We start from the raw sequence: 26,699 nt of genomic DNA, 5'->3' as shown, positions 1-26,699 counted from the left end.
GCCCAGATCTGCCTCTGTTTTCAAGCTCCTTGGGCAGACACTATACAGATGAAGGTTTTCAAAGTCCAGTCCAGAAAAGCCCATTCCTGTGCGATGGGCATATGTACATGAGAGAGTGCACAGCTCTACAGTGAGAAAGGAAACAGTCCCGAATTATCAACCGTGGACACTCACTCACACCGTAGGCCCCAGATGGCAGCTGAAATGGATGTATGTGTACTAACATAGAAAAACCTCAAAACCATAATGAAAAGCAGGTTTCTAAAACACAAGGAAAAGGCTGTTGAGATGGCTCAGTGGGTAAAGGCACCCATTACCACGCCTGGGCACCTAAGTTCAGTCCCTGGGATCCACACAGGGGAAGGAGAGAACCAATTTCCAAAAGTTGTCTACTAACCTCTGATCATGGGTGCACAGCCACATAGCACAACCACAGCTACACACACACAAACACACACACACAGGGGGGTAAGAGGGAGAGGGAGAAAGGGAAAGGGAGAGTAAGACAGAAAAGGGAGAGAGAAAGGGAAAACAAAACAAGACAAACAATGAAACGCTATGGTGGTTTGAATGAGAATGGATCTCATAGGTTCATATGCCTCCCTAGCTAGAGGAACTGCTTGGGAAGGATTAGTAGGTGTGGTCTTGTTGGAGAAGGTGTGTCATGCATGGGCTTTGAGGTTTAAAAATGGCACTGCCATTCCCAGTGTTCTCTCTGTTTCCTGCTTACTACTTAAGATGTGAGCTCTCAGCAGTGCCTGCTGCCATCACAGACTAACCTCTAAACCACCAAACAGTTCCTTTTATAAGTTGTCTTGGTTGTGGTATTTTATCACTGCAACAGAGAAGTAATTAATACAAGCAGACCGTAATATGGTTCACATAAAATGCAGACAGGACTGGAGATGGTTCAGTCAATAAAGTGCCTCATAAGCATGAGGATTGAATTTGTTTCCCAGAACTCGTGTAAAAAATAAAATCAAACAACAACTACAAAACCTGTATGTGACTGTGTGTGCTTATAAGCCCAGCATGGAGAAGCAGAGGTGGAAGGAACCCCTGGAGCTCCCTGGACAGCATGCACAGCCCAGAAGTTCACACCATTCATGCACACACACGTCACAAACAGTGGAAGTGATCATTTCTGGGGCATACGCCTATCTAGGATGTAGGAATCTGAATGAGTGGGGCCTGTTGATGGCAGGCCAGCAACCCTTGGAGAGACCATTACCAAGCAGGTGGAGGGCACAAGGGCTTTAAGTGTTTCTAACATTTTCTGCTATCTCCATTCATTTCCTTTATATTTGAAATATTTCATAATTATTAATTCACTTACTTTAACTTCTTGAGAAAGGATCTTGCTCTATATCCCAGAATGCCCTAGACTTGAACTGTAGTCCAAGCTGGCCTCAAACTCCTGGCTTTGCCACCCCAAGCTAGGACTGACTCTAGGTGTGGGCTATGATGCCTGGCTACAGTATTTCAAAGTTGAAAAAAGCCGTCATGGAAATATCTGTGGCTTATTGAAATACTTCCTATTGAAAGGGGGCAAGTTAGAATTTTACAACTTTCATGGAAAGAGTTCCACATTTTGCCAGGTGTAATGGTATATGTCTTGGACGTCAACTAGATCCTTCCCAGTTTGATAGTGAGCTCAAGGCCAGCATGGACTGGGACAGACACTGTCTCAAACAAACAAACAAACAAACAAAAAACCTATTGTGTTTATGTTTTTAGAATCCTATTGTATTGATTACATTTAAGTGTATTCAATAAATTAGCAGAGGTTCACACACTTCTGCAGTTGTTTTTGCTTTGAGAAAGAGCTAGCCCAGGTTACCTTGCTCTGAAGCCAAGGATACCCATGAACCTCTGATCCTCCTGCCTCCACCTCCCTGTTCCTGGGGATATAAACAGACAATACCACACCTGCTTTGATTTGTAAACTTTTAGCTGTTTACTTAACTTTGGAAGGATACAGACAAGCTTGTCTTCGGGGGAAAAATGTCTTTTTTCATAGAAACAAACTGACTACTGTAGCAGCAACAGAAAGCAGCAACCATTTTTAGCTCCAGACAGACATGGTTCAAGTTCTCCCAAACTCCACTTCGTCACCTTCAAGGAGGGTCAGGCACACTTGCTCCTGTCCTCTCCCCTCCTCCGTCACTTCCCGGGGTCACGCAGCCCAGACGCTGTACATGTGTCATGTGTATTAGTTACTTGTCTTGCTGTGGCAAAATACCCCAGGAAACAACTTAAGGAAGAAAGGGTTTATTCTGTCTTACAGTTCCAAAGGATACAGTCCATCACGGTGGTTACAGCAGGATGGCAGAAACAAGAGGTCACACTATATCCACAGCCAGAAACTGAAGATCACCGAATGCTGGCCGCTCTGCTCCCTTGCTCCCTTTTCACAACCTGCAGCATTGCACTGGATGAACTTAATCTGGATAATCCCTCCCAAGCACGCCCAGAGACTCGTCGTCTCTTTGGTGATTCTAGCCCTGTTAGATTGGCAATCAATATTAACCACCACAGCATGGTAAACAGTTCAAACTGCATACAAAGTTGGATAATCAAACAGTAGTCTCCTCTGACCCCTGGCCTTTAGCTTCATCCTCCCTTCAGAGGCACCATAGTCAGGCTCTCGGGCCAAGCAGCGGGGGACCTGCACATTTGCAGGCACACACATATATGCATTACCACACTGACCAACTCATATGCACACACATACACACACACACGCCCTGCCCCCATCAATCTCAGGGCACAGTCCTTCTTAGAACACAGCCCCTCTCAGAACATAGTCCCTCAGTCTTTGGAGGAGCAATGCTCACCAAACAGGCACATTGACCTTAATATTTGCTTAATTTCACAGCATGCCCCAATGCTACATCTGAGAGGCCACTCTAAATGGCCCAGATTTTCTTTTAAATAGCTTGAGAGCCAGGGGAAAGTTTCACAGCTCATATTGAAGTGTCACCGACTCAGGACTGGAAATTTCTAAACTGAAAAAAAAAAAAATCAGTTTGTACAGGCTAGGTATAGCTAACTCTGAAGTTTGGAGTCTATAAAACTCCTGCTAAGGAATCTGGGGGGAGACAGTTCAGTAACGACCTTGCTGCCTAAGCACAGCCCTAAACTCAATCACTAGTGTCCGTGGGGAAAGTGGGGTGTGATAGGGTGCATGTGTGATCCTAGTGCCAGAGAGACAGAGGCAGGAGAATCCCTAGAGCTGTCTGCCTCTTCTTAGAGAGTCCTGGGCCAGAGGGGGGAGGGGAGTGTGGTGGTATCTGAGAAATGACATCAACAGTTGTCCCCTGGCATGCACATCCATATGCAGTGCATGTGCACACACACAGTAACACAGATTTCTGCTAAGACGCCCTTCTTCTAAGTGCATGAGAAGTGGGGCACTGACACATTTTGAATGCCTACTCAGCCCACCAGTTCCCATGCCAGAGGCTGCAGTGACTTCCCAGACGACAAGATGAGTGAGGCTTGAACCCTAAGCTCCTATCCAGGGCTCCAAAGTGCCCTCTCCTTACCCCATAGCTGCCCCTCCCGCCTTCATGGCCCGTCTCTCCAGGCTACTGCCTCTGCCTTCTCTGTCTTCAGGTCTTTCCACCTAGCAGATTTTAGGGATGGTCAAGTCTCTTGAGTTAGAAAGCTATCTGTTCAATAATATTTATTGAGCACCTACAGGATGCCAGGACTTAGGCAAGTTGCCCAAAAAGTGGTGACTTAGTCACATATGAATATCCCTTAGAGCTTTCTGGGTCAGGCTGCTAAGAAGACACATTCCTAAAACTCAAGGGTCACTCATCTCATCTCAATGACAATGGCTTTGTCAGAAGGTCCTGCCATCTTTGTCAGGTTCACAAGGTATCAGAGCCACTCTGGATACCAACTCCTTCCTTCTGCCTGTTCTGTCCTCAGTGACACAACTCAAACTATCATGAGTCACGCACTATGGGGTGGACCTCTTCAGGATGGACCTGCTCTGAACGGAGCCCATGTGACCCCTTTGGCAGTATTTCACCGCAAGTCCCTCAGTTAAGTCAGGACATGGTCCCTTAATGTGTGTGTGACTACAAGAGGTGTTTTCATATGTGTGGACGTGCGCATATCTGTATGCTTGAGGAGTCCATAAGACAAGCTCGGGGTCATCCTCAGACAGTCCATTCACCTAATTTGAGACAAGAAATTTCATTGTCTGGGAACTCACCAATTAGGCTAGGCCGCCTGGCCAGCGTCCTGTCTGCCTCCCTAGTACCAGGATTATAGGCAGGCTGCCATGCCTGCAGTTTTTACATAGGTTGGCGTGCTCTGAATCCCTGTCACTCGCCCACACATTCCTCTGATGGAGAAGTCAGTGGATGATCCTCTTCAAATGCAATGCACACTTCCTAAATCATTGGCTTAGGTTAAATTCCTAAAGTCTAGGAAGTATTGGGAGATTGTCTGAAAACAATATCTAACTGTCACACACACACACACACACACACACACACACACACACACACACACCCCTTGTGGTACTGTGACTAAGCCCCAGGCATGCTCGATGAGCACTCCAGCATCGAGCCCAAGCCCCAGCCCCTATGAAATACTACAGCATTTGTCACAAGAACATTTGTTTTTGTGCCATTTTGAGCATCTGACCAACGCTTGTCTCCAAATTAATGTTCTACAATGCCAGAGTGTGTATGACTCTGTGCAGATTGTACACGAGTGTACACATGAGTGGGTACCTGCAGAGGCTAGGGGTGTCAGATTCTCCCTTGAAGCTGAAGTGACAGACTGCAGCGAGTCACTGAATGTGGATTCTGGGAACCACACCTGGGTCCTCTGTAAGGGCACTACTTACTTTTTAACTACTGAGCCATCTCTCTAGCCCCATGCTTTGGGGTTGTTTTTTTTTTTTTTTTTTTTTTTTTTTTTTTTTTTTTTTTTTTTTTTTTTTTGATATAGCATTTCCTGCCATCCAAGATGACCTTGAGCTCACTGTGTAGCCAAGGGTAATCTTAAACTCTGACCCTTCCCCTTTCACATGCTGGGATTATAAGAGTTGCCACTATAGTTGGTTTTTGTCACCCTGGTCAGGACAATAAAGGGCAGACAGAAGGCTAACCTGCTCGGAGGGCTCACGAGGCCCTGGCGGTTGGTGTAATCCCTGTGAAAACTTACACGATGTTCCTAGGATACCTTTTCAAAGACATAGCCCACGGACCAGGAAGGCTGGAGTATATGTGTGGAATAAGTGTGTGAGAGATGGCCTGAGCATTTACCTGGGGCCACTGACTCAAAGAATGGACCAGGATACAAAAGCCAGAACACTCAAAACAGACTCCAGTCATCGACGCCATTGGCTGGAGTCCCACTCTGAGCAACTGACCCTGAACCTTCTGTGCTAACGTGCTTGTTTAAGCATTAACAGGCCCCACAAGAGACCCTGCCATGCTAATCCTCATTGTCAAGCCGATTTAGAATCACCATAGAAACGCACCTCTGGAGGTGTCTATGAGGGTGTTTCCAGAGAGGATCAACCAGGGAAGGAAGACCCACCCTGAATGTGCCATGGGCTGCAGTTCTGTGCTGAACAAGAGGAGAGAGTTCAGGGCTGGGGAGAGGGCTCAGCAGTTAAGTGCTTGCTATGCAAGTACTGAGGAGTTTGGGTCCCCAGAAACCCATGTAAACTCTGGATGAGTGTAGTGACCGACCTGAAATTCCAGTCTCTGAAGGTAAAGACAGGTCCCTAGAGGAGGCTGGCTATGAGACTAGCCATGTCACCAAGCTCTGGGTTTGACTGAGAGATGCAGCCTGGATGAATGCAGTGGGAGAAATGGAGGATGATTCACACCATCAACCTCGGGTCTCCACACGCACACGTACACATCATATATGCATGCATGCATGCACATCCACATGTGCTGACACAAAAAAACATGCATACACACACATGAAAAATGGGGGGAGGTGTCAAGCCGAGGTCTAACCACTCCCCTCTCTTTCTCTCTTTCTTAACTGTAAGCTCAATGTCGCCAGCCACCCAAAATTCTTGCTGCTATGACTTTACCACTATGATATATTCCTTCTTAAACTCTAAGCCAAAATAAATAAATTCCCTCTCTTTTACCTTTCTTCTTTTCAGGTATCCAGTGACAGTGATGAGAAAGTGACTAACACATGCCCTGACTATTTGCTGGGCTGAGGGAGGCTAAGGAGCGGTAACCCTAAGATCCTGGGACACCCACACCGTCTGATGAGGAAGGCAAAGTGGAACCTGGCAGCCTAGCCTGGGGAGACTCAGGGCTACAGAGGACTGGGCAGGAAGTGTAGGCTGAGGGTGGGGAAGAGAAGGCATCATGGCCCAGGGCCATGTGCCTGAAGCTCAGCACGAGGCGAAGAGGAGGAGGGCGGCCACGGCTGTGGTGAGTTCAGGAGCAAGGGCAGCAAGGTCCAGGCAAGGTCTTCCAGCTCCCGGAGGAGCCTTGAAGGGACATGGGTACCTCATGAAGCACTACTGACCTCCATGGGGAACTCCTGTCACAGCCCGGGACAGGGCTGTCACAGGAACGGCACTGCCTCCTGGCTCACAGGGCACAAATAATGGGGAGTTTGATGGGGGCATGGGGGACTGAGGCTCCCGATACCTCCCAGAGTGAAGCAAGGGGGAGTCAATGTCACCGAGACCTCTGTGGCCTGGGGCATAGAAAGAGCACAAAGGGGCAGCTCTAAGGCTTACTGGGTATGAAGAAACAGGAGACCCCTCTCCAGGACTTTCTAGAAGTCCTGGGCATGGCTCCCTGAGGAGCACAGAGAATTTTTTTTTATGGCAGTGAAAACTGTTTTGACAACTCATTCATGAAAGGGATTCCCTAGGAATGACCCCAGAAGACTTCCTGGCCAAGTTTGGAATTTCTGGTCTAGGAAAGATTGTTATCCTATGGAAGGCTGGCACGGTTCACATTAATTCTCAATTTGACAGGATCTAGAAGCACACAGAAGACAGACCTGTCTGTGGAGGACTTTCTACAGTGGGTTAAGTGAGTGAGAAGACAGACTGTGAGTGCCAAGGGCTGACCCCACCCCCACCCCACCCCCACCCCACCCCGCCCCACCCCACCCCCACCCCACCCCCACTGAATGCCAGAGAGCTGAGCACCAGCACGCACCACCCTCCACTTGCTCGCACACTTACAGAGTGACCCAAGCTTCCTGCCGTGGCCATCTTTGCCACAATGGACTGTGCTGTCAGACTTACAAACGGTGCAAAAACAACCACTGCCTCCTTCCTTCTGGAGCTTTTGTTACTGCATGAGAACAGTAACTGATACAGGGGCCCAAGCTCAGGGGAGTGAAGGGTTCAGCTAATGTTTTTATTACGCAAAAGCACTCGATGCTGTTTCTTCTTCCATGGTAGGGTAAGCGGGGCTTCCAACCTACACATGTGCACATGGAGCAGGGATACCAACTCCAACAAGATACACTAAGTAGGTGACTGCGGTATTTCCACACCACTGGAGGCCATGCTCCATCCGTCTCAGACCACAGACTCGCCCATTTTCTCCCAGTGTCTATTGTGAGACCCACACCTAGAGCCGACTCCCAGCCGATTTCCTCCAAGGCCTCCTGGAAAGGCTCTCCTCCTGTAAAGCAGGCTCAGCTCTGTAGCCCAGGGGCTGGACCCAGAGGTGTGTATTTTCCCAGCATCTCCTCTGTTGACCTTTAATGGCTCTGTTTGCCCAGCTTCCCAAACCATTAACCTCCACCTCCCAGCAGCCACCATCAATTAACGGAGGGCCTGCTCCAAGCTTGAGCTCCTGAACACAATTAAGCGTGACAGTCCACAAATAAGAAAGAACTGGAGAATTAATTAAGGTCTAAACAAATTAATTACCAGTCCCCAATCGATTCTGATGCCAGCACACATGCTCTCGGGCTCACCTTTTCTCCTACCGTCTCCATGTATAAATAGAAACCACCATCTCCCACATGACTGCTGTTCTAGACCAGGGCAGGGCATTGTGGGTGCAGAAACCTCCCCGAGAGAGAGGGGCGGCTGCAGGGAGCATCTGGGGCTCACTTTCTGTGCACTCGGCACTTCTATGCACACCAGTGCTCACACAGTCCTAGATGAGACGTCAGGGTGAGCCTGGAGATGCAGTGCTCACTGCACAGCCTGGTCGCCGCTGGGACTCACCTCAGTGTCGCAGCTCCAAAGGCAGCTTTCTCCACAGGATTGAGCCCTTCTGGGTGGAAGCAGGCAGGCCTCAGCTTTGGGCACCAGGGGTAACTCCCAGTTGGAGTTTGTGTGTTCCTTTATAGAAGGCAGGGGGTAAGCTCTGCCTTGGGTTCCTCCCAGCACTGAATGAGCTCGCCAAGGACAGATGGAAGGACTAGGTAGCCCGGGAGGTATGAGATCTACAAACCCAGTGCAAGCATGTGACAATTGTTGATGTGGTCTCAGGTTGGAGAAGCAGAGTTAGACAGAAACCAAGTATTCGAAGCAGAGTGGGTTAAGGGAGTAATTCAGGCTCTGGACAGTGCAGTTCCTTGCTTGCCTAGGAAGAGAGGGATGGTTGTGGACTTCTCAGGACCCCCATCACAGACCCTCTCGTATCCCATTCCTTCCTGCAACAGAGTCCTTCAGTCAAGCTTGTTCCCTAAGTGGGCCTGTCACATGGTGAAGCCAATGCAGAGCAAGCTTCTCGGAGGCCCCTAGTCACCCTGCCCCAAGAAGCAAGGGGGAAGTGACTTACAGATGGTCTTTCCTGACCAGGGCATGAAGGGACATGGTTCAGATAGACCGAGCGCAGGGAGCGGATGAGGGCTCTGACCTCACTATGGCAATCTCTGACAGGAGAATGACCAGAAGCCTCATTGCAGATGGGCCTGGGAGAGAGGAGGAGCGAGTTGCAAAGCACAATGTATACAACCAGCTATGATATAGGGGCCTCAAGCCTGCTTGGGAACGGCTGGACTAGGGTGGGAGGGCTGAAGGCTCAGCCCCAAGAAGAAGATGGGAAGGGTATCAGGCTCATGCTGAGAGGAGCAGTCAGAGAGAATCTCAGAACAGAGGGGGGGCCTCCCCTCCCGAGGGAGTCCCAGAGAGGCTAAGAGCAGCTCAAGGTCACACAGCACAATGGTGGCTGGATAAGGATGGAACAAGCCACTGGCAAAGTTCTTATCTGAGGCTTGTCCCCCAAGTCCCAATTACATCTCAGGGGAGCCTCAGAGCCAGTCTAGGCTGCCTCTGACCCTCCAGCCCCGGTGGCATAGAAAGCCCAGTCACTGAGTAGCCACGTTTGTTGCTCAATTAGACCCCATGACGAAGTCAGCCTTAAAGAGTTATTTCATTAATGGCCCTCGGCAGAAATAGCTAAGGGTTCATTACAACTGTGGGGTTGCTATAGCAATTATCTGAGTTGGCTAGGCTCCACTGGGTGTTTGGTACTGGGAGTTTATTAGCCACTGGGCATGGAGGGGGTGAGGCTGCCCTATTCTATAGGTTCTCCACAGCACATCCCTGTCAACAGAGTCTGGCCTGTGGCCTCATGTGCAGCTGCGGGCCATAGATGGAGTCCCAGGCCTACATATTGCACACAGGAGCCTGAGAAGGTCAGGTCATTGCCAGGAGCTCGAATCTGACTCAGCTCTTTAGTCTGGGCAGTAACATCAGGAAGGTCACAGAAGCTCAGGCCCTGGGCCAACTCCCACCTTTGTCCTCTGGAAAGATTCCGAGAAGGGACTCTGCTCAGGGTTCTTAGTATTCACGTGCCCTTCTTTGAACAACAAATCCTGAACTGCGTTGCACTGCATCTACAGTTATTTCTTAAAATAAACAAAACAAACCTGCCCGGTAGTCTCCTTTCCCGAAACTGGGTGGCACTTCCTGAAAGCCAGGCAAAGCTGTGCAATATCTTAAGGACCCAACAGAAACTGTGAGTTAGCCCGGTAGTGGTGGCTCCCGCCTTTAATGCCAGCCCTCTGGCGGCAGAAACAGGCAAATTTCTGAGTTCAAGGCCAGCCTGGTCTACAGAGTGAGTTCCAGGACAGGGCTACACAGAGACACATATCTTGAAAAACCAAAAGAACCCACCACCACCCCAAAAGCAGCAGCAGCAACAGCAACAACAACAACAACAACAACAACAACGACGAAATCTCAGAGTTGCCCTGCAGCCTGAGGTCCCTCTGACAGTCATGTGAAGAGTAAGGTCAGATTAATGTCTTTATATACATAAACAAAACTCAAAGGAGTTATACAGAGATTAAAACACGTTCTCTTGTGCTTTAGTAATACATGCACATTTAAATTGATTTATTTATTTACGTGCTTATAGGGGGCATGTGTGGATGTCAGGCGACTTTCAGGAATCAGTTCTCTCCGTCCACCATGTGTGTCTTAGGAACTGAACTCCAGTCGTTACCTGTAGCCAGGCTGGCCTCAAGCTCACTATATAGCTAAGGATGGTCTTAGACTTTTCATCCTCCTGTCTCCGCCTCCCACATGCTGGTATGTGGATTCCCAAGGTCAGCTAATCAATATGCCTTTTACCTGATTTTTAAAAAAGTAAGACACAGTCATTGAAGTGTCCGGAGTGCTCCCTTGGGCTCAGCCTGCACAGAAGTGATACAGGTCTCTGAGTCACAACAGCAATGTGGCACAGGCTGCCTTGGGTTTCCTGCTGACGAAACCCCAAGTCCAGGCTTTTATTGTTTCCTGGGCTGCTCACAGTACAAGGACTGTAGATTTTTGTTAAGGTTTATTGTGAACACCTTTCACAGTCTACAACATTGTGTTCTGTCTGTTGGTCCAAGTTCAGACTCTCCCTGTGCTGAGCTACAGGTTGGGTTTAATTGATAAGAGTGCTTCCCTGGTACACAGGGTGCCCTGGATTAGATCAACAGCACCCAATGAACCAAGAGTGCTGCACACTTCTAATCCCAGCACTGGGAAGGCAGAGGCTGGAGGGCCAGAAGTTCAAGGTCACGATCCATTACACGGCAAGTCTGGGATACACGAGACTCCCATCTCAAAACAAAGGAGCAAACACACTACCTCGGTGCTAAGTCTCCTGGGGATCTGAGGCTAGCCTTGGTTGGCCACATAGTGAGTACCAAGATAGCCTATGCTGCTGATTAAGATTTTGTCTCAAACAGACAAAGGGCTGAGACGGGAGCTCAGCTGGTAGGATGCTTGCCTTGGGTGCATGAAGCCCTAGGCTCCACCCCCAGCACCACAAACCGAAACAAACATCCAGGAATTTGTGCTGAGCCCTGAGCTGATGGGTGGGTCCTGCATCTCCCAGCCAGGAGTCTGCAAGCATCAGGGAGATATGGTGTGGAAGGGCCACCACTCACCCAGGTGCTTGGAAGTTCCCCAGACTCCCACCATGTGGTATGTACGCATGCACGCAGGCACGCACACAGGCACGCACATCGGTGTACAGATCTTACCTACTGCAGGGAAGGGTACAAATCTCTGCACGAGAAGGCGAGTGGCTGGAGTGAACTTGTTTGCTTTCTGAACCAGCACATTAAGGCCCACCTTAGAAAGGAAAGAAAACAGAAGATGCATGATGCTGCAAGGGCTCATGATGCTCATGGGAGGGAGGAGTAGAACTGGAGGGATGTGGGAGGGAATCCCTCCAATTTCCCTCACCCCCCACCCTCAGGTGCAGCAACCCTCCTGAGGCCACCTGGGCCTTCTGGCCTCTAGCCTTTGCTCACCCACTCCCTAGGACTGGGGTGCCCCACCCACCTCAGGCCACACGCCTGTTCCCTCAGGACCAGCTCTGAAGTCTACAACCTCTGTCACTTACTAGCAGTGGGACCCCAGGTAGGTGACTCTATCCTTTCTCTACGTCACTGTCTGGTGGTACAAAAAGGATAGTTATTTCTACCACATTCAGGGCTTGTGATAAGAATGTATACAAAAGGCATGAGCTTGGCACACAAGAGGACTCAGAAAGTGCAGCCACTTGACAGCGTCACCTCTCTCAGCCAGGTAGACCATAGACCATTGATCCTGTTTGCCTGGTACCTCTCTCCAAGCGCTAGTCCTTGGCATTCCTGACCCTGGACCTCTGGGAGGCAAGGACTGCAGGCCTTTCCTGTGTGCCCGGCACTCACTGCTGTATTTGATAGCCCAGAGCCCACGCTCAGTGAGCTCGTGGTTGAAGAACAGGTACAAGCAGACAATTGGTTAGAGAGCTCACACAGGTGAAGGAAAGCGTCTCCGGGGACCTGAAGGTGGCTTTAGCTATCAGAGAAGAACTACCTAGACGCTAGAGGAGCAGTGGACATGGAGAGGGAACAGATACAACCCAGAAATCCTGGTATTCCTAGACTGAGGCCTAGCCAGCCCTTCCTCCACGGTCTATCCCAGCTAGAGGAGGCAGGAAGGGCCATGGTAAGATCTGGCCTGCGTTCAGCTCTGGACTTCTGGTGGCTAATCAGACTCTGTGGTCCTAGACTGGCTCTAGACTCAGCCTTTTGGGTTGCTGAGGCTTTGGGAAGCCTCAGGGAGATGGAGCGCCTGCAGTAGAGCAGGGCCAGCTGGGCCCAAGCTCCAGAGGAGGGATACGGGACAAAGGTGTGTCAGTAATCATCCCCTAGGCAGCCAGACACTTCCGGCCCGGGCTGTCAGTGCTGCATGTATATCCTGTCATGCTGCTGTTCGGAGCCCTTGTCCTTGTCCCTACTGCTTGCCTGGGGGCAGCTGAGTGACAGGAACTGAATGACGGCTTTTCCAGATTTCAGTGATATACCAGGGCCTTTCTGAAGGCTACTGACTATCCTGGGTACCACTTGGATGGAGCTTACAGACTCAGGACTCCCCTAATGCACGCTCTCTCCCCATCCCCTTCTTATCATTTTGTGACTGGGGCTAACTTGCAGTGTGAACTAGGGCTGGTTTAGACCTCAGAGATCACCTTCCTCAGCCTCCCTGGAATCGGGATTAAAAGTGGGTGCCACCACTCCCAGCCATCCCCTAGGTCTCTTCTATGAGTGACTCCAAAATGGCCTCTTGCACACCATAAGGTAAAGACAGAGGAAAAGCATGGAGACCACAGCACATGCTGTGGAGGAAGAAGTGGACTGTCTAGAGATCTCATATGTGCTACCAACAGTTTTGCTTGCAAGAGCTTTTTCTATTCTGCAGTGCTGGGGGATAAACCTAGGATACCTGGCATCCTGGGCCGCCTGGGCAAGTGCTCTGTGAGCTACACCCCAGCTACCACATGAAATCTCTTGACAAAAGCCCCTTTCCACCAAGAAGCAGCAGACTCAGAGAGGACTAGTGAGTTTGCCAAGGTCAAACAGTTACATTGTAGCAGCTAAAGCTAGGATTTGAACCTAGGACCTGCTGATTTCGAAGCTTCAACCCCACTTTGCAACTAGCCTCTGTGATAGTTAATACTATTAATTTGACAGAATCTAAAATCACCTAGGAAATCATCCTCTGGGTATGTCTGTAAGGGAATTTGTAGATTGGGTTGACTGAGGTAAGAAGAGCCACCCTAAACGTGGGCCAGGAGAAAGCAGCCCAGTCCCAGCTTTCTTCTTGCTTTTCTTCTTATTGTGGATACAATGTGACAAGCCACCTCCATGTTACCATGCCTTCCCTGCCATGATACACAGTATCCTCCCTGTAAGCTTCCTCAGATTGCTCCTTGTAATTCTTGGATCACAGCAAAGGGAAAGCAAGTAGCACGGCCTTCTCAGGAAGCAATGGCCTGGCGCCCCTTAACCATGGACCATGTGCATAACATGGGACCCCTGACAAAAGCCATTAGGAGTTGGGGTCCAGATGATGTGTAAGTGGGAGGCAGCACCTGACCTGGCGGGTGGCAGGCCTAGACACAGAGAGAGGCTGAACACATCTTACATAGAAGATGCACACCCATACAGAAAAATCAAGTACTGAAGGCATAGGAAGCAGGAGTTGGGGAAGGGAACAAGGAGGCCCAAGCTTCTCTAAGGCTGGCAGCCTCCTGGGATTGGGCAGAGCTCAAATGCAGGGGCTAGGGCTGGGAGTGGGGGAGAGACAACTGCTTGTAGCCAGCACTGAGACTTTCCATGCCAGCCGGAGGCTGACCCCTCCCTGGCTGCCTGTTCTTCCCACCGGCTAGGTCTGCCACTGTCTTGAAGGGGTGACCTAGCTAGTTTGCTGCATGCCAAGTGAGAACCTGGGATAGGAAAGAAGGCTGACCCCTAGTCTCCAGTGAGCCACAGGAAGCTAGTCTTCTCTTTCCTGAGGCCTCTCACCGGCGGCTCTGACCTGACCGTCACCTGAGAAGCAAATGGTCACACAAGGCCCCTTGCCTCCTTCAGGCAGTGGCTGCTGTCCCACAGGTCCTGAGCTTGAGCATGGCCATATTAGGAATTCGTGTGCAAATTTCTACCTTGTTTGTTTTCCCCCTCTGCCCAAATGGAGCCCCTGTTTGGTTAATTTCTGTTTTGTAGCTTATTTGGAGGCTGTTAAGGCAGACCCCGGGGGACTCTCGGCAATGGCTGTTCATACCTCATTATCTTCCCTGAACCTGATTATTAGCTCTGATTCTTCTGATCGCTAGCTGCTGTTCGCGATGCGTTGTGTGCCATTAATGCCAGCTGGTTCCCTTAAACAGGACCTGCCATGCCAGAGAAAACGAGCTGGCATTCCGAGCCTCCAGCCACTTGGCTTTTTAATTTTAATGGGCTCCACCAAATGTTCCAGGCCAAAGGACCCCGAGAAACAAGAACAGACGGGCTTCAGTCCCCCAAAATGCAGCCCTCCCTGGGATCCTTCCCAGGCTGTCCTTGTCCCTGTCCAAGGTTCTGGGGGCACAACGGCTGGGTGTTGAGTGGCCATTTGACTCCTCTATGCCTTTGGAACAAACCCCAGGCCCATTGCTAGTGGGTGGGTGAGGCAGCCATATTGCCTCCTAGTGAACTCCCAACTCCACATGAACCTTCTCTCCACGTGTGGTCCCCAGATCCCTCTTGGGTATGATGGCTTACTTTCAGATAGATATGTGTTTTGTGCTAACTTTCATTCCAGACTTGTGGGGCATGCTAGCTTTTTTTTTGCTTTTGTTTTTGTTGTTTTAAGACATGATTTCATGTAGCCCAAGATGGCCTCAAGGCAGCTGAAGATGACTTTGCACTCCTGATCCTCCAGCCTCTCCCTCCTAAGGGTTAGGATTGCAGGTGCGTGCCACCACACCTGGCTTAATCAGTGCTGGGGATTGAACCCAGATCTTCAAGCACGGAGGAAAGTCCTCTACCCACTGAGCCCCAGCTCTGATCAAAGAGGCCTTAAGGCTCCACTCTACCTTTAAAAAAAAAAAAAGGCTCACATTAAAAAAAAATTTCATTTTTTCCTGCATGTTTTTAGACATGATCTCACCAAATAGCACTGGCTGGCCTAGAATTCACTATGTAGACCAGACTGGAATCAAATTCACAAAGATCTGCCTGTCTCTGCTTCTAGAATGCTGGGATTAAAGGTGTGTGCCACCATGCCTGATAATTTTGTTTTTTAATCTTTAACCATGTGTGCGTGTGTGCGTGTGTGTGTGCGTGTGTGTGTGTGTGCACGCGCGTGCACATGAGTTCAGATGTCATCAGATCCTTGGAAGATGGTGTTAGAGGCAGTTGTGAGGGGCCCAGTTTGGGTGCTAGGAACTGACCTTAGGCCTCTGTCAAGGCAGCACGTGCTCTTACCTGCCGAGCCACCTCTCCAGCCCCTAAAGCTTTCTTCTAAACTTCACGGAGCTCTACCTTTAGTGTTGTTAGCTACATGGCCAACAGCAACCTTGGCTCTGCATAGCCTTCAAAGGGACGCCAGGGGGGCTGATGCCAAGGCCGTGTCCCTTCCTATCTTGCTACGTCCTTCTTCTAGCTGGACATGTAACCACTAGGAGACCCGTCTGTTGGGACAGGCCTCAGCGCAGCACCTTTATGGCTTCCACCCCGCCTCAGGGAAGGTTGTCCAGCTCTGCCTCACCTTCGCCCAGGCGTCCTCATCTGCTACCAGCTGGAAGACTCCTGTCTCTGTGAATTTGATTCCAGTCTGGTCTACACAGTGAATTCTAGGCCAGCCAGTGCTACTTGGTGAGATCATGTCTAAAAACATACATGAATAAATAAAAATGAAATGAAATGAAAAAATTTAATGCAAGTCTTTTTTTAAAGGTAGAGTGGAGCCTTCAGGCCTCTCTGACCAGAGCTGGGGCTCAGTGGGTAGAGGACTTTCCTCCGTGCTTGAAGATCTGGGTTCGATCCCCAGCACTGATTAAGCCAGGTGTGGTGGCACGCACCTGCAATCCTAGCCCTTAGGAGGTAGAGGCTGGAGGATCAGGAGTTCAAAGTCATCTTCAGCTGCTTTGAGGCCATCTTGGGCTACATGAAATCATGTCTTGAAACAACCAAAACAATAAAGCGTAAAAAGCAAAAGGTTGGGGCTGGAGAGAGGGCTCAGCGGTTAAGAGCACTGACTTCTCTTCCAGAGGTCCTGAGTTCAATTCCCAGCAACCACATGGTGGCTCACAACCATCTGTAAAGAGATCCGATGCCCTCTTCTGGTGTGTCTGAAGACAGCTACAGTGTACTTATATATAATAAAATGAATAAATCTTTAATAAAAAAAAAAAAAAAGCAAAAGGTCCTGAAGAGACTTCTGGATCTTCCTGGCAGGAGCGACGCTAGGCCACAGCTAAGCCACGGGAGCCTCAGCTACTTGTCAAGTTCCCAGGCATCCCCACTGTAGTTCTGTCTCTGCTGTACTCACCCCCATGACCTCACTCCCTACCGACTCGTAGGCTCCTCCCACGAGCCAGCTCTCCCCACTCCCACTCCAGGGCCTCTGAGCACAGTTCCTGTCAGGCCTCACTCTCAACCTAAATCTCAGATCGCCTCTCTGTCTCCAGGGTGTGTGTGTGTGTGCGTGTGTGTATGTGTGTGTGTGCGTGTGTGTATGTGTGTGTGTGTGTGTGTGTATGTGTGTGTGTGTGTGTGTGTGTGTGTGTGCGCGCGCGCGCGCGTGCGCAAGTGCGCATGTGAGTGTCTGTGGAAGCCAGAGGAGGGCTTTGGAGTTAGAGTTACAAAAAGTTGTAAACTGCCCCAATGTGGGAATCAAACTCTGGTCCTCTACAAGAGCAGCCCGTGCTCTTAACCGGTGAGCCAATTCTCCAGCCCCACACGCTTTTTATGTGGGCTATAAAACTGAGCTCAAGCTTTCAAGCTTGCAAAGCAAGCACTTTCACCACCTGAGCTATCCCCCAGCCCAAGGCCAGAGCTTTCATCCATGCATCTACCAGTCTCTAAGTACACTGCCCTTTTACACATCTCTGAATTAAAATAATACACGCATCTGATAGCTTAAAAAAAAAGAATCAAAAAACAAAAAAAAACCCATCTCCCCAGCAGACACTTAGTACCAGGGCCCAGGGCTTGCTCCTCTTGCCCACCCACTGAATTCTCAGTTTGTGGTAAAATGAGTCTGGACTTAGTGATGCTTCTAGAATAAATCAGAGTGAAAGCTGTCTGAGGTATGAAGGCAAACAAAAGCCTTGCAAACCACTGCATCTGGCTTTGCAAACGCTGGCTTGCCCAGTCTGTGGGCTACCTGGGCTGCTCATTTATACTCAACTAGGGGAGGAGGCCCCAGAGTCACCAAAGCGCCAAAGCACACCTGACTGAACCATGGAAGTGAGTAGGAGGTAGCTGGGTGGGGGGAGAGGGGGAGGAGGGCTCTGCAGAGACACAGACATAACAATGCTGGGTTGTCCGAAAGGTTCTGTGAACTCTGCGGCACCGGCCAGTGGAGTCTAAGTAGTTCTGAAGAACAATGGAGGAGGCGGCGGACGGGCAGGAGCGATGGCACGAGATCAGACCTTACACTTCTCTGGGTGACTGGACAGTAATGTGCCCAAATGTGCTGCGTTTGCGTGGGTCCCAGAAGGCAGAGCGTGGGTCAGGAAATCACTGAAGTACCACCAATACCCACCAGAGGGCACAGCTTTGTAAACCAAACCTGGCTACCAAGTGGAGGTCAAATATCTTCCAGCCACAGCCAGCCGGTTGCTTGGCAATGAGCTCAGGGGCAAGAGAGCAAAGGTGAACGGGAGAGTTAGTCAACAGCCTCGCTCCTGTCAGCTCCAGCTGAGGCTGAGGCGTTGATCTGCTAGGCCAGTGGTCGGGCCTAAGGCCTGTCGTGTGTTTGATAGGGACAGTGTGCTGGCTGCTAGGAAACCAATTACATTAGACCCTCTTCCTCCCAAGAGTGGACGCAGGGCTGCTACTGGGGTCCGATTGGCCACTGCACCGCCATGTGCAGGCTTCTGGAACACTTCAAAGTCGGCTGCTGGGTCTCTGCCATGGCCCCTCCAACCCAGAAGTCATCTAAAGGGAAAGTAACCTGACCATCGCCTGGACCAGGGTGCCACTGGGTCCCAGGGTAGCCGGAGGAGAACGGAAGGGCCTGGCTATGCCCTTGCTGAACAGTCAACCCAATCTTGTTTTACAGGAGGTGGCGTGCACTCTAGATCACAATACTGACTTATGTTGGCCAGAAGACAGAGATCCAGAAACCAAGGATGAAGGTCATGGTTGATATAAGAGCTACCACTAATTGCCATTGTTCTTGGGATGCCTGAGCGGGCACCTGCCTACTATGGGAACAGTAACATTTTCTCTCACCTAGAAGCTAAAACAGTGCTTGGTTTTTCCCATCTCAGTAAGCCTCCATGGAGCACCGTTGTTAATAAAAGTGTGCGAGTAAGCCTGGGCTGCAGTGCACAGGCTCTGCCCTTGGCTTCAGTCTGTGCTCAATTTCCCCATCTGTAAAATGGGGCTGAACTAGCACAGTGCCAGCTCTCTGTAAGGATTGGCCATTGGGTGGCTGTTTACTAATCTGACCATCAAGGGCATGTGGAGTTGCCAGCAAACAATGAGAACCAGAAGGCTTCCTGGACCTCTCCCTGCAGACAAATGCTGCAACCAACAAGGAAAGGACCACCAGGGGAAAGGGGGTCTACAGTGATCCTGAAGGAAAGGCCACTGCAGCTAAGGCTTAGCTGAGACGCCTGCGACAGAACGTGAATGCATCTCTTATCAGGCTCCGCCAACCTACCCCTGACCAGTCACACAAGACGTCAGCCCTGAGCCTTCCTCCCCAACCCTGGGTCCATCAACACCCAGGAGCCGGTGGTCAATGGACTGCATCTGCCACCTCCTATTTCTGCCTAAGACCCTGCAATGCCCAGTCTGGGATTCCTGGTGTGGCATCCCCGGCCCCTGATGACCTCTGCTATCCCCCACCGTCACCATCAGCATTACTCTCTCCATGACACACTTCTGACATCGTCCAGAATCTGATCCCATCTTTCTGCATGCCTCTGTATCTGTCTACCCTCCCTCTGGGACATCCAGCCCTGCCTTCTGTTGGCTTTCTCCATCTGTCCCACGTCTCAGCCCTGGGGCTGAGTTAGACACCTCGGGGTCAGCACCACCATGGCTCTCCCTGCCTGGATGCTCTCCGCTCACCCTCCCAGCATCCTGAAAGCTATATCGAGCTACAGCCCAGGCTCCTGCAGTGTCTGGCCCCTCACAGACCTTGCAGAAGGAGTCAGGAGCCTGCCTGATCTCTCCCTTCACAGAGACAGTGATGGCCAGCCCAGAAGCTTCCACACGAACTCCAGAACAAAAACACAAAGAAGACAGAGAGAGGTTTCCTTTGTTAAAAGACAGCAAACTGTTAAGTTTTCAAAAATAACTTAAGACGGGATTTCTTTTTTATTCTAAAGCAAGAGCCCCAGACATTGCCAAGTCTATTTAGGGGGGCCCAGAGAGGCTTCTCACCCCAACAATCCTGGGCCCAGCATGAGGCTTCATTTGGGGGAATGCCTGATTGGTGAGGGGGTGCTGGTGGCCAAGGCCAAGGGTTCTTCTGAAAGAGAGACAGGGCCCTGCAGACCCCACAGAGGAGGCTGCACCTCAGCTCAGCTTAGTCTCTGGGACCGGCTCTCAGCCCGTCAGGCGCCATCTAACCACCTGCTTGTAGGGACTCGTTTTAATTAATGCCAGAACTGGGCCAACCACTGGGGCCGTGACACTTGTTTGCAGGTCATCTGCTCCTAACAGGCTCGCCCTGGGAGGGGATTTGTCTCTAATTGAAGCCGAAATCAGTTAATGAGGCCGCAGGGCCTGGGGTTCCACAGAACAAGGGAGAGGGAAATAAAATCAAGCCTCTGTGGTTGGCAGTTTTGTGATTTATACACACAAAAGAGAAGAAAGCAAGCTGCCGATTTTCCAAGTCAGGAACTCCACTCCATCTGCCCCTCGCTGTATGAAGTCGGCAGGCAGAAGGGCATGCCTCTGCTAAGGCTCAGGCTCCCGGAGAGGACAGGAGGGGCCTCTCAAGGCCAGCGATCAATCAGCAGCCTAATTAATAGGTATTTATGGCACAGGGCTCTATGGTTCCCTCTGTGGGGTACGAGACAGATGCCTGTCCCTAGCTAACTTGTAATCCAACTGGGGACAATGAGAGGACGAGGTGTGGGAAGAACGAGAATTTTCTGGGACTTAGGTCAAGGAAAGTCTCCTCTGGGAGGATCTGGAACCAAGCAAAGAAGAGGAGGCAGAGGCTGTCTCCACAGTGCAAGCCCCAGGTTCCAAGAAACTGCTGGGTTCTGTGTTCCTCCACCAACCAATCGGAGTGAGGTACCTGCCTGGAAAGTGTTGGGGTGGAAGTCAGAGAGGCCAGAGTTTTCATAAGTTGAATTCCTGAACCACATGTTCACGGGGAAGGTACCAGGGTCGTGACCTTTTCACTCAAACCCTTCTGTGTGCTGCCCCCTCCTCCCAGGTTCTCCTACATCATCAGAGCATCTGGAAGAAGGGAGAGGCTGTTGAAGCAGCTGAGCCAGGGGGGCTCTAAACTCCTCTTGCTTTACAGAGGAGGAGGGTGGCGAGGGAGCCCTCTCCCCTCTCAGGAGCCCAGGCCTCAGCCCGGCAGAGTCAGGCTGCCCCAATTTATCTGACTCCCAAGCCAAGTTCCATTCAGGGTTGCGAGTCTACGGGGCAGATTGGCAGTTTCTCCACAGCGAGCCGTCTACACAGGTCTGACTGCATATGGCTTCTAACTGGCAGCAAGGCATTCAGGGAATGAACAGGATCCCAGGCACAAAAAGGGATGCCCCACTTTCACTTGGAGGTGGCGTGGTCTACGTGCGAGTAAAATAAAAGGGGCTGCTTGAGGACAGCCCCGAAGCTCTACTTCAGAGGAACAGCAACAGCGATGACTGGGTCGGATGAAAGGCTTATCACACAGTGTGTACGACGACTGCTGTGTCAAAGAGATACGGACGGGGTGTTATCGAAAGATTCGGACATGTGAATTCTTTCATTGTGTTGAGTTTTCTTTCTTCTCAAATTTTTTTGAAAATGGTGTGTGTGTGTGTGTGTGTTTTGCCTGCACATATGTGTACTATGTATATGCGGCACCTGCAGAGGCCAGAAGAAGGCGTCAGATCCCCTGGAACTGGAGTTATAGATAATTGTGAGCCACCACATGGGCACTGGGAACCAAACCCAGGTCCTCTGGAAGAGCAGTCAATGCTTTTGACTATCAAGCCATTGGTTTTTTGGTTTTCTTTTTCATTTGTTTGTTTGTTTTGTTTTTTAAAGACAGGGTCCCATGTAGCCCAGGCCGACCTCTAACTCACCATAAACCTTTTCACTTTGAGCTTCTGATCCGCCTTCCTCCACCCTAAGTGCTGGGTACAGGGATGGCCCACCACGACCTACTTTATGTGGTGCTGGGGATTAAAGCCAGAGCTTTGTGCACGCTGGACAAACCCTCTCCCAGCTGAGCTGCATTCCAGCCCTGAGGCGTGCTCTTCCTTCCCCTAACAGTTAATGCATTTGTGTTACTAGTGACAGAGACAGCGGTTGTGAAAGGCGCTTTACCCTCAGGAGTTGATTGTAGGAAGCCACTCCATCGGAGATCCAGAAAGTGTCACACACTCCAGGTGGAGTGGAAACCACACAAGGTCTCAGGGGCCTGATTCTTTACTCTGGCTGCGGCCCATACCACTCTCTGCTGTCTGTTGCTGCCCCCATCTGAGAACCATCAGTCCCATTTTTATTCAGGCAATGTGCAAATTCTAGTAACAAATTCCAGCTTTATTCTTGCAGGATTGCAAAGGCTCAGCTTGAAGAGCCTTCCGGGGAGGCTAGCCTTGTGACCCTCCAACCAAGCCTGAAAAGACTACACAGAGGCAGTTCTATCCCAACTTCTACCGGAAGCCAACTGCCTTCTCTAAGAGCCAAGACCAAGAAAACCGCACACAGTCTTTCCTCATGGAATACCAAGCTGCAGATGGTTGTGTCCAAGGACCCCCAGATCACTTAGGGAGAGGAAATTCGTAAGTCTGCATCCAGGAAGTTTAGAAGCAGTGAATTGTCTACGCGGTAGACAGCTGTAGACTGTGCATCAGAGGCTCCTCTGAGGAAAATACTGCCCCGGGGAGACAAAGAGCAAAGCTGCTCTAGAGGGTGCAGGGACAGACAGGGACAAATGCCTGCCCCTCCCTGCCCTGGACTCCATACCTCCATCCTCCCCAACGCCCCGGAGTACCAATATTTGTTCTTCTGTCAGAGCCCCTTCTCTGTCTAAAAAACCATCTGGGCATCTCCTTGCAGACCCATCCCCCACAGGCTGGCCTGCCCTGGAGCAGGGTAGGAGTTACTCACAGCAATGGAGACAGCACTGATGACAGCTCCCAAGTAGCCCTGGATGAACTTGGATGCAGGTGAAGGCTGGAAGACAGGCAGAAAGGTAGACAGGCAGAAAGCTGCCATGTTCTGCTCTGGCCAGCAAGAGGCACTCCCTTGGGAAGTCAAAGGGGCAGGCCTCCCTCAGCCGCCTTTAAAGAAGACTGTACAAGGCACGGGCTGGTATAGCTGGGCCTCTTTACTTTTGTCCTGTTCTAAGAAGATCTGAGCAGACACTGCTGGCGGAGGTGGGAAACAGCAGGGCCCCACACGGGTCCTTTACGTTCAGGGTATCATTTAGGAAGGCTGTGTTGTAAGCAGCTGTTTCAGCCTGGCACACTGTCTGTGTGGGATAGCATTGTCTCACCAGCTACAGTCTAGCTGGCTGTTACAGCCCCCTGGGCCCAGGACTCAGGGGGCTTCATTGTGTTACTGTTGTCCAGTAGTTCCACAGAACAAAAGATCTCAAGTCCCAACATTAAAAAAAGAAAGAAAGAAAAACTGAAGACCACATCTCTCCTACAATTGCAGTTTGGAGAGAAGGGGCATCCTAAGAGTCTCTGGTCCTTCAAATTCCTACTGCAAAGGCCAGCTCCTAACTCTGCTCTCTTTGCCACTGTTGGAAAATATTAAGAACAACCCCTCAGAGGGGAACCCAGATTCCTCTGATATGAGAATGGACCAGAAGGAAAGGTGGCCTTGTCGCAGATCAGCTTGTGTGATCAGTCACCTAGGAGCTGGGGACACTGAGCTGGCTTCTGGGTAAGCCTAGGGGAGCTCAGTCCTCAGGATGACCCTCCCGATCCAATATCTGAGGGCACCAGCTTCTCGAGACAGGAGGCCAGCAGAATCCACTGCTATAGATATTTATTTTACCTGCCTCTTGCAGGGCCCTTCCCAGAGGCTTCTGCTGACCCATGCCAAGCAAGCTGAGTGCTGCCTTCCTGTAGGAATGGCAGCATAAGAAAGTACCCAAAGAAGGCAGTACTTGGCACCAATGTCAGAGTGCTTGGCATGGCTTGTCAGGGAGAATGGCCAGGCCACTCCCACCTAAACGTGCCATGAGCAGAGGGCAGCGACACTCACCTTAGTAGCATTGCGGTTTGCATAGTTGACACAGGCGTTATGGCTCTGGTTCAGCCACTGAAGGCAACAAGGAGAGAATGAGGGAAGTAGGGTCATCTCCATGGAACACCCACCCCCACTCCTGCTGGAAGTCATGGGAAACTGCTCTGTATGTACACAGAGATGGGACAATGAGGTGACTTCTGGGTGAGCTTGGGGATCCGGTACTCAAGATGCAGATATCACTTGGATGCAAGATCTGAGCTGTCCCAGAAGAATCCAGAAGGTAGAAGAACTCACCCCCTACGCAGCCTCCTTGATTTGACCCCTCTTCAGCTGCCAGAGGCTCTGTCAGAACCAACAAGTGTTTCTTGCTGGTTAGCAAGACCAGACTTAGAGGAAGCTATTATCAGAAAGAGGCTATAGGCCTCTGGTCACTGACCATGGGTCAAGCAACCAATGGACAGACTGAGTTGCCACTCACAGGCCATCATGTTCCAGGTGAGGGTACCTGGCTCTGCGTCACCTCCATCTGAAGGTTAAAGGGACACAAAATGGCTGGCATCATAGTGAGGTGTTGAAGGCCTTTCAGCAGAATCAAGGTTTTGGCAGTCTATGGGTAAGTGCTAGGGGATAGGAGCATGTGGCCTAGGGGTCTGAATGAAGCAGGGGGAGAGTTCCATACCAGCGTGTGTGTGTGTGTGTGTGTGTGTGTGTGTGTGTGTGTGTGTGTGTGTGTGTGTGTGTGTGTGTGTGTGTGTGTGTGTATGTGTGTGTGTGTGTGTGTGTGTGTGTGTGTGTGTGTGTGTGTGTGTGTGAGAGAGAGAGAGTGTGTGTGTGTATGTATGTGTATGTGTGTGTGTGTGTGTGTGCGTGTGTGTGAGTGTGTACGCACACACGTGCCTGCACTCGCACCCTCAGGAGCCCTCTGCACAGACTCTTACCTGCCAGAAGACAGTGGATGCCAGGGTCTGGTTAGGCAAGAGAAGTCCCACGACCTAGGAAAGTGAGAGGGGAGGTTGAAGAAGGCAAGAGACGCCCAGTGCCTTTTGTTGTTGTTGCTTTGAGACAGAGTCTCACTATATCCAGGCTGACCTGCAATGCACTATGTAGCCCTGGCTGATTGGAAACCATAGCAAACCTCCTGCCTCAGCCTCGGGAGTGCTGGGATCACAGGTGAATTGCACCATGCCTGCCACAGCTACTTGCAAGTGGGATCACAGATGTGCAGCACCACCCTGTGCTACACAAAGCAAAAGTGTAAGACATGGGCAAGGGGGAAATGGAACCGTATGGACACTGGGTGGTCTGGTATGCTGATACACAGTGATGGCCACAGTGAGATGTGAGACAATTGAAGTACAGAATTACATTACCATGCAGAAAAAACATAGCTGTCTACCCAACACACTTGCACGCACTCATGTTTGCATGCACGCACGCATGCACTACGCATCTGTAGTTAGCAGAATTAGCTATGGATTTTTATGAAAGTAACTCCAGACCACCTTCTCATAGTCTTACAACTTCTGCCTTCTTCCTAACAATGGATTTTATCTATCTCCATAATTGGAGAGAGCAACAAAAACAAGCAAGCAAACAAAAGGAACCCCGTCTCCTCAGGTAGACTGAACACTTTTCTTCTAGGATATTTGTGAGAATTAAATAATCTCGAAGTCCTCCAAGGGACTCATGCATAGAAGTTTTGGAAATGCCATCTTTACTAAGACTTCGTCAAAAGAAAGCTGACAGTTATGGTTGAATGACTGGGACATGGGACTTTAATAAGCAGTGGTTTGCGTGGGAGTTAGACTGTCCCCTGGGGTCACTGCTAAAGGCTTAGTAGGCAAGAGCCTTAGTAGGCGAGAGCACTATGAAGCTCATCCCTGAGTTCTTAGGAGGCACAGCCCCGATGGAGGAAGCAGGCATGTCCTGTCTTTAGGCATTTCTCCTCATGCACGTGCTCTGTCCCCTGTCCACCATGGAGAGAGCTGCTTTGTTCACTATGGACAAGCTCCCTGTCACAGGGCTCTGCCTCTTACAGGCCTAGAAGCAGCAGAACCAAGTGACCAGGGACTGAAGCCTCTGAAACCATGAGCCAAATGGCTTCTCCTTTGCATTGCGTTTTGTTACAATGTGGGAAGCTAACATATCGAGTGAATAAATGGAAAAACGGATACACTGAGTATGGCTTTACACCCATTATGCCCCAAACCCAAATAGCACCTGGAATCTAGACTTGCTGGCTACCTTTAAAAAATACTTTATTATGTATTTATGTGCATGCATTTCTACGCATGGCGGCCAGAAGAGGGCATTGGATGCCCCAGAGATGAAGTTATAGGAATTTGTGAATTGCCTGATGTGAGTGCTGGGAACCGAACTGAGGTCCTCTGGCAAAGGAACAAGTGCTCTTAACCACTACGCCAGTGGTTCTCAGCCTTCCTAATGCTGTAACCCTTTAATACAGTTCCTCATGTTGTGGTGGACCCAACTATAAAATAGTTTTGTTGTTACTTCATAACTGTAATTTTGCCATTGTTGTGAATGGTAATGTAAATCTCTGTGTTTCCCCATGGTCTTAGGCAACCCCTGGGAAAGGACCATTCAGTCCCCAAAGGGGGTCACACAGCCCACAGGTGAGAACCACTGCGATAAGCAATCTATGCACACACATACACACATGCACACACACACACACACACACACACACACGCACACACACATACACACATGCACACACACACACACACACACACGCACACACACTTTTAAAAACAGTCTTATGTGTCCTAGGATGGCCTTGAGCTTGCTGTGTGGCTGGGACCACCTTGAACTCCCTATCCCGTGTCTCCCTCCCA

General features: G+C 50.3%; 1 protein-coding gene across 2 annotated transcripts in view; it reads right to left on the bottom strand.

Annotated features, from left to right (window-relative positions):
- Positions 1-26,699, bottom strand: part of Sfxn5 (sideroflexin 5) — a 120,232-nt gene that overhangs the window by 32,047 nt on the left and 61,486 nt on the right. For both annotated transcript variants that reach the window (XM_032906201.1, XM_032906200.1), the window contains exons 7-10: positions 24,783-24,836; positions 23,860-23,916; positions 22,753-22,818; positions 11,467-11,557 (exon numbers count right to left, since the gene is read on the bottom strand). In XM_032906201.1, the coding sequence (XP_032762092.1) occupies positions 11,467-11,557; positions 22,753-22,818; positions 23,860-23,916; positions 24,783-24,836 (268 nt within the window). The remainder of the gene's footprint in view (positions 1-11,466; positions 11,558-22,752; positions 22,819-23,859; positions 23,917-24,782; positions 24,837-26,699) is intronic.

This window comes from Rattus rattus, chromosome 6, assembly GCF_011064425.1.
Source record: "Rattus rattus isolate New Zealand chromosome 6, Rrattus_CSIRO_v1, whole genome shotgun sequence".
NCBI classification, from domain to species: Eukaryota; Metazoa; Chordata; class Mammalia; order Rodentia; family Muridae; genus Rattus; species Rattus rattus.
The sequence above is the reverse complement of the archived record's forward strand: the minus strand, read 5'-3'. Positions and strand labels throughout refer to the sequence as shown.